At 49.9% G+C, this 7,288-nt stretch overlaps 2 protein-coding genes across 3 annotated transcripts in view; one reads left to right on the top strand and one right to left on the bottom strand.

The window, feature by feature from the left end:
- heatr5a (HEAT repeat containing 5a) overlaps nucleotides 1-1,457 on the bottom strand; it is a 12,957-nt gene extending 11,500 nt beyond the window's left edge. The window contains 5 exon segments of the mRNA XM_080512565.1: nucleotides 48-113; nucleotides 115-198; nucleotides 331-439; nucleotides 566-777; nucleotides 1,324-1,457. Coding sequence (XP_080368691.1) covers nucleotides 48-113; nucleotides 115-198; nucleotides 331-439; nucleotides 566-777; nucleotides 1,324-1,449 — 597 coding nt within the window. The 5' untranslated portion in view covers nucleotides 1,450-1,457.
- Nucleotides 1,458-3,911: 2,454 nt separating this feature from the next.
- hikeshi (heat shock protein nuclear import factor hikeshi) lies at nucleotides 3,912-5,681 on the top strand. Of its 2 annotated transcripts, XM_080512403.1 has the most exons (2): nucleotides 3,912-4,634; nucleotides 5,015-5,681. In XM_080512403.1, exons 1-2 carry the CDS (start codon nucleotides 4,060-4,062, stop codon nucleotides 5,016-5,018), a joined length of 579 nt encoding a protein of 192 aa, XP_080368529.1. In that variant the 5' UTR covers nucleotides 3,912-4,059; the 3' UTR covers nucleotides 5,019-5,681. The 2 variants fall into 2 exon arrangements, with proteins under 2 accessions (XP_080368529.1, XP_080368528.1); XM_080512402.1 differs by having other exon boundaries at nucleotides 3,913-5,681.
- Nucleotides 5,682-7,288: the final 1,607 nt, after the last annotated feature.

The following is a 7,288-nucleotide window of genomic DNA, read 5'->3' as shown; positions in this document are numbered from 1 at the left end:
TCAGCAGCCGGCGGGGAACGCGAGCTGCGGACGGAGGCGGCGGTTACCTTGGCGGCGGCGCGGCGTACGGACATGGAGCGGTCGGTCAGACACGACCTCGCCGCCTTGTAGACCGTCACGGTGACACGGCGCCGCCGCCGCTCCCAGACCTCCCAGGATCCTCCGGAGGCACAGCATGATCTCATACCGGCCCTGAGACTGGCGAGGAGCAACCGGTCAGACAGTCAGAGAGGAGATATATGCTGGTGTGTGTGTGTGTGTGTGTGTGTGTGTGTGTGTGTGTGTGTGTGTGTGTGTGTGTGTGTGTGGCGGTGCCGAGGCTCCGCCCACCTCGGCGCTCTTCATAGCCTTCAGCAGGTGAGCCAGCGTCTCTTTGAAGGAGCCCGCCAGCATCCGGCCCAGCTGCTCGTACAGAGCGCCCAAGCACGCCACTGCAGCGCTGGAACACACACACACATACACACACAGGGCCTCAGGTTCCACGCCAGCCAGAAGCTCCGCCCACTACAGCAATAAGCCCCGCCCACCCTTCTCCCCCTACCCCCCGTGGCGTGGCGTGACTCACAGCCGGGTGGGGAGTCCCGACGGCGAGTCGTCTTTGCTCCGGATGATGTCGTGGCACCGGTCCACCATCAGGCTGGAGGGCACGGGGTCTCCCAGGCTGAACAGCAGGGCCGTGCAGTCGGACAGCAGGCGGCGGGTCGGCGGGCCGGGAGAGCCAATCAGGACGGCCGACAGCTGCTCCACCAACCGCCGCTGGTGCTGCCGGACGTCGGACTGAGGAGGTGGGGGGGGGGGGGGGGGAGAGACCATCGTAACTTTATTTAACTCTCCTGAACATCACATCAACCATCAACCCCCCCCCCCCGTAACCTCCCCCCAGCATCTCCTCCCCATCTCCTCCTCCTCTCCTCCTCCCCGTCTCCTCCTCCTCTCCTCACAGTCTCCTCCTCCTCTCTTCCTCACCTCCTCCTGTCCTTCTCATCTCCTCCCCATCTCCTCCTCCTCTCCTTCTCATCTCCTCCTCTCCTCCGCGTCTCCTCCTCGTCTCCTTCTCATCTCCTCCCAGTCTCCTCCTCGTCTACTCCCTGTCTCCTCCTCCTCTCTTCCTCACCTGCTCCTCTCCTTCTCATCTCCTCCCCATCTCCTCCTCTCCTTCTCATCTCCTCCGCGTCTCCTCCCCATCTCCTTCTCATCTCCTCCTCCTCTCCTCCCCATCTCCTCCTCCTCGTCTCCTTCTCATCTCCTCCGCGTCTCCTCCCCATCTCCTTCTCATCTCCTCCTCCTCTCCTCCCCGTCTCCTCCTCGTCTCCCCCCCCTCACCCGCTGGGCGGCGGTCAGCAGCTTCTTCAGGCGACTCAGCCACTCGTAGATGAATTCTGCTCGCTGATGTTCGCTCAGCTGAGAACACGCCTCCTCGTCCAGGAGGAGGCTGTGAGCGCCCTCCATCCTGGAAGCAGCAGAGAGTCCTCCTCCTCCTCCTCCTCCTCCTCCTCCTCCTCCTCCTCTCAGAGCCACAGAGCTCCTCGGCAAATCCTGTGAGATCAAAGCAAACCGTTTATCTGGGACGAGCTGAAGTAAACAAGACGTATGAAAGAGCTGGATGTCGTCACGGCGACCCCTGCAGGCCACATGTGGAACGAGCCGCTGATGCCGAGCGCCGTCACACACCTGGACGAGTCACAGGGGGAAAGGGGGCGGGGCTTATGATCTACCCGGCCTTCGGGTACTGAAGTGTGGGAGGAGCCTGTCATATCATAGAGACACTGAAATTATAACACGTGACCTGAAGCAGAGATTAATGAATAAATGAAGGGATGAAAGGCGAATAAAGAGACAAATGAATGGGTGAAAAATGCAGATGACGATGGATGAACTGATGGGTGGATGGATGGATGGATTGATGGATGAAGAGGTTCAATGTGGACCAGTGTTGTATTGTTTACTGATCAGGATTTAAATGTCTTCAACTCTTTCAGCCTCTTTTCTCGTCGCCCCGGAAACCTTTTGAAACGTTCTGTTTGGACTTCCTGTGTGTGTGTGTGTGTGTGTGTGTGTGTGTGTGTTACGGCCTCTCTGAAGCCAACAGTTGGCTCTGGTTGGAGAGAGAGAGAGAGAGAGAGGAAGAAGGAGCTCATCCATTATTCAGCTCGCTCTCCTTCGTTAACACTCAGGCTGCGTTCGCCTCTAAAAATATCTCCCGTCCCCGAAAACGTCGTTTCCTCAGCAGGTCCGGCCTTCGTCACACAAACCGTCCGACCAGGAGGAACACACCTTCCATCGCTCTCACTCTTTTTGAAATCTGAGCTTCTTTGATTGGACAGTCTTTGATCTTTATTTAGACCCTTTCAGTTCTTGCTGAGGCTTCATTCCTCCCTTCTCTTCTTGTAGCCTGATAACCAACTTAGAATCTTAGAATCAAGTCCTTATCGTGTAATAAAACACTTTTAAACACTCGAACTCGCCCTCCTGTCAGTGTCTGAGTCGGTTCTTCATCACCGACGATGGAAGATCTTAACGTTTCATCTGGAAAACTTCCATTGCGTTTTAGGGTCCGTTTACACGACAACTTAGTCACAGAAACTTCCTTCTGCATGAGATGTAGGACACACACGCACGCACGCACACACACACACGCGCGCGCGCGCACACAGCCTCCCTTGTAGCATCGATGCTCTGTTAGCCTGCGGCTATCCGGTTAGCTCCGGGACAAAGTTTCCTGTTGGCGAAGTAAAGGCGGGGTTTATGTTACCTGTCGGTGTCGGTGGACATCCGGTGGTTCAGTCAAGACAACTGTCAGCGATGGAAAACTGTTTATTTCACTTTAGTGCCACACACACACACACACACACACTGACACACACACACACAACTGAGCAGCCTGAAGAGAGTTAGTCAAAAGAAGCGGAAATCGTCGCATCCTCTCAGGGATTCCAAAATAAAACACACCTTTTTAAAAACTAAAGAAATCTATGAATGTTTTAATTGAAATTCTTTCGGGACTCAAAATGTAAGGTATTTATTGTTAATTTTGTGACTTTAACTCTTTAATTTCCTATGATAAATGTAAAATAAAACGTGAAATAAATGTGAATTCTTCCCAGCAGACAGAGGACCAGACAGGATCTCTGGAATAAAGCTGAGCTCCTTGAAACAGGACCATTATACCAACAAACCTGCCATAGTCTTGAGGAGGAATTGATTTTAAAAAAAGGACTTAAGAGCCTGTTGAAAGATCTTCCTCCGTTTCTGTTGGAGAGCAGCCTCAATAACTCTTTTTAAAAAAAATAAACAATAGTGTTTGTTCTGTTTTACTGACAATTTTACTCTTCCACGTGTATACTATTATTTGTTAAGCCTTGTCCATATTTATATTAGATATTTTACTTAGCTGATTTTTGCTCTGACACATTTTATATTTTAACATTGTCTTTTATCTATTCTATTCTGTTTGGAGCAATACTCGCAAATACCTTTCTCTGTGGTTAATAAAGCATTTCTATCCGTATGTACTCTCTGATAAATAAAACAATTAAAAATAAAATAATGTGTTTAATTTCATTAATCAAAAACTTTTGTCGCTGTATTTTGAAGTGAGAAGCATCACTTCCGCTTTTACGTCACGTCAAACTATAATAAACAGGACATTGTATGCCCTGGGTGTAGTCTGACAGGCTGCAGGATAGTAACTTATACACCGTGTAAAGTGTAGAATGATTTATATATTGTTCTCATTAGTCAATAAATGCAGGATGTAAAATGGATCAAATGTGTTTCCCCCGTCATTTTTTAAAAATTGTCTTTTCTGTCCTGAGACGTGGCGTTAAACGCTTGCGTGGTTGTGCCTGTCAGTCTGAACGCAGGATAAATTTGACCCTTCGCCCTGCTGAGGCTCCACAACACTTGTAAACTTTATTCGGCCGCTCCCGGAGCGCTAAAGGCGCTGAAGGCCTGTGCGCGTCCTTTTTTTGGGGAGGGAGGCAGGGAGGGGGGGGGGCCGTACCGGAGCTCCAACCGAACACGGGTGACGGGCTGCGGGGAGCCCGAGCGTCGGTCGGCATGTTCGGGTGTCTGGTGGCCGGCCGCCTGGTGCAGACCGAGGCGCTGCAGGTCGCCCCCGACAAGTTCGTGTTCAACCTGGCGGACTACGAGGCGGTGCGGCACGTGGTGGTGTTCATGCTGGGCACCGTGCCGTTCCCCGCCGGCACCGGCGGCGCCGTCTACTTCTCCTTCCCGGACCCGGCGAGCGGCGCGGCGGTGTGGCAGCTGCTCGGCTTCATCACCAACGACAAGCCCAGCGCCATCTTCAAGATCTCCGGGCTGAAGCCCGGCGGCGGCGGCGGCGACGAGGGCGGCGCGGCGGCGGCGGCGGCGGCGCACGCGTTCGGGGCGGTGCCGTCCGCCGCCTGCGGCTCCGTGGCGCAGGTCGGCGTGTCGGTGGAGCCGCTGGAGCAGCTGGCGCAGCAGATCCCCGCGGCGGGGGCCGCCGTGTCCTCCGTGGACTCCTTCCTGCAGTTCACCCAGAGGACGCTGGACAGCCTCTACAACTTCGCCTCGTCCTTCGCGGTGTCGCAGGCGCAGATGGTGCCGAACCCGTCCGAGACCTTCATCCCGTCCAGCTGCGTCCTCAAGTGGTACGAGAACTTCCAGAGGAGGCTGAGCCAGAACCCCAACTTCTGGAAGAGCTGAGGAGGAGGAGGAGGAGGAGGAAGAGGAGGAGGCTGAGCCAGAACCCCAACTTCTGGAAGAGCTGAGGAGGAGGAGGAGGAGGAGGAGGAGGAAGCCGGTGTCCAAACAGTGCCTGAAGCTTAGGAGGAACTCATCTTCATCTTCATCCTCCTCATCTTCATCCTCCTCTTCATCCTCTCTACTCTTCATCCTTATCCTCATAATCTCCTCTTCATCCTCCTCCTCTCTTCATCTTCCTCTCTTCTCTTCATCCTCTCTTTCTTCATCCTCTTCCTTCTCACCCTCCTCTTCCTCCTCCCTCCTCTCCATCTTCCTCCTCCTCAAGGTGAAGAACTCGGATCATCAAAACTCAACTCTGCTTTAAAATCTTCATAAAATTTCTCCAGTTTATTTCCAACAAGCTCGTTTTACTCAGATTCGTTTTTTTCCCACCTAAAATAATCTGATCACATTTTTCTCTCTATTGTTTGTTTTTCTGTAAAGAAAAAGAAAATAGATGTTAATTCATCCGGTCTGACAGAAACACAACAGACCTCCTGCTGCTACATCCAACATGCTGTACTATCACAATAAAAGTCCATTGACTTTGTTTCCCCCCGTTCCCATGACGACAAGAAAAGTGAGAAATAATGTCAACAAAGGTGAAGCCGGGTGGAAGAAGACGAGGATCTTGGTTCCAGAGTGAAAACACTTCAGAACCTTCCGCTCCGACAGCAATCAAATGTCATTTTCACGCCTCGACGTCGCCGATGTTTTGTTTGTTGGACGTTCAGACTTTCGCCATCGGAAATCCAAATCAAATGAGTGAAAACGGCAAAAAACGAAATGCGATAAAAGTTGACCTGCGCTTCAAAACATTGGTAGTTTGAGTTCAGTTTGCCAAATCTTCCGTTTTGGATTTGTTTTGTAGTTTCTGCCAAATCGTTTGTTGTGTCAAACTTTATATATAGTTGGAGTTTTAAAATGTCAATAAAAAGTGTGATTAAAATTGAGATTTTTCTTTTTCCTTCAGTTTTCTATGTTCTGGGTGTGGATGAAGCGCCCAGCAGGGGGCGCTGCAGACCCGTTAGTCTGGAATGAGAGCGTGTCCAAATGAGTGCAAACTTTTTGTCCTCGCACGTGAAACAACCTGAATATTAGAAAATAAACTGCAGGATTTCATGAATAATATTCGGCATAATTCGGCTAAAACTGTAATTCCAATTCGCAGGAAGCGGTTCAGATAGAGGGTGTGGTTATAGAGCGGGTGCATGAAATCAAATTCCTTGGGAGTTATTATAGATGATAGAGTTACTTGGAAATCTCACATTAAATACATGTCTACGGAAATTTCAAGAAACATTGCAATAATAGGAAAAGCAAAGCACATTTTGAATATCAAAGCTTTACACACCTTGTACTGTTCTCTGATTTTGCCCTATTTATATTATTGTACTGTGGTTTGGGGTAGTACTTATAAAAACACAGTAAAACCAATAGTGATGTTATCAAAAAGAGCTATTGGATTAATTCATAAAGGTTTCTGGACCACACAAACTCATTATTTTTAAAATCAAAGATCATGAAGCTTTGTGACATCATTGAGATCCAAGCAGTACAGATGTTCTATAAAGCAAGTTACAGATTGTTACCAAGACAAATGCAAAGAAGGTTCCAGATCGTACTGGTCGTTATGAAATAAACTTTAGGACTCAGAAACAGAAACACGACCCTGAAAAGTTTGAGCCCGACAATTAAAGGTGAACAATTGTGGAACAAAGTGGAGTTGAAACGACGTCCAAACATCAACCTGGTCAAATATAAACACAAACAAAAGACGTTTGAAATACACAGAGAGGAAGAAACGCATTGAAGGAGTAGGATCAACGTATATGTGTGAGAGTGTGTGTGTGTGTGTGTGTGTGTGTGTGTCAATATAGTCGTATGTAACAACTTCTCTTTTGTTGATGTTTTGTTCTTTCTATACCAGTAAAATGTACTTTTTATTGCACTGGACTTGGGGGTGGAGCTCAGAAGCTCCTTGCTTCAGCCCCACTCCTTTTGAGCAGAATGTTTACTGCTCAAATAAACAAACAAATACATAAATATCTTTAAGTGACTAAAAAATGAGGAGAACCACGAGGAGCCGTCTTCCCGTCCCGTGTTCCCAGCTTCACAACCGTTGTTCATCTGTTTGTGGGAGAGGAAGATGCTCTATAATCTGAATTTACATGCGTTAGTGGGAAGAAGCTGCTGAAATCTGAAGTTAGTTTGACGTATGAATGAATCGCAGCGTGTGTCGCCACGACATCATGCTAACCGTCGCTCTTCCTCTTAAGATACGTGGAGCGACGGCCTCCACCTTCACGACGAGTCTTCTGATCTCACCCTAAAGTCATGTGCAACGTGTGGCAGCGTTTTTTAAAGCCGGTGCAACGTGCGGCAGCGTTTTTAAAAGCTGGCGTCAGCGGAACTGGTCGGACCAGGCCGAGCCCCGCCCGGGACGCATGTTTCACGCCGGCGAACCGGCCCGACGGGTGAGTCCCGCCCTTGCAGGTCCGGGGAATAAAGCAGGAGTCGGTGCAGCTCAGTGTCAGACTCTCTCTCTGTGTGTCTGGAG

The sequence above is a fragment of the Blennius ocellaris genome (assembly GCF_963422515.1).
Source record: "Blennius ocellaris genome assembly, chromosome: 17".
Classification (NCBI taxonomy): Eukaryota; Metazoa; Chordata; class Actinopteri; order Blenniiformes; family Blenniidae; genus Blennius; species Blennius ocellaris.
This window is presented reverse-complemented; position numbering and strand designations above follow the sequence as displayed.

Coding starts and splice junctions, on each gene's coding strand:
- hikeshi (XM_080512402.1), top strand. CDS start 4,060: ATGTTCGGGTGTCTGGTGGCCGGCCGCCTGGTGCAGACCGAGGCGCTG.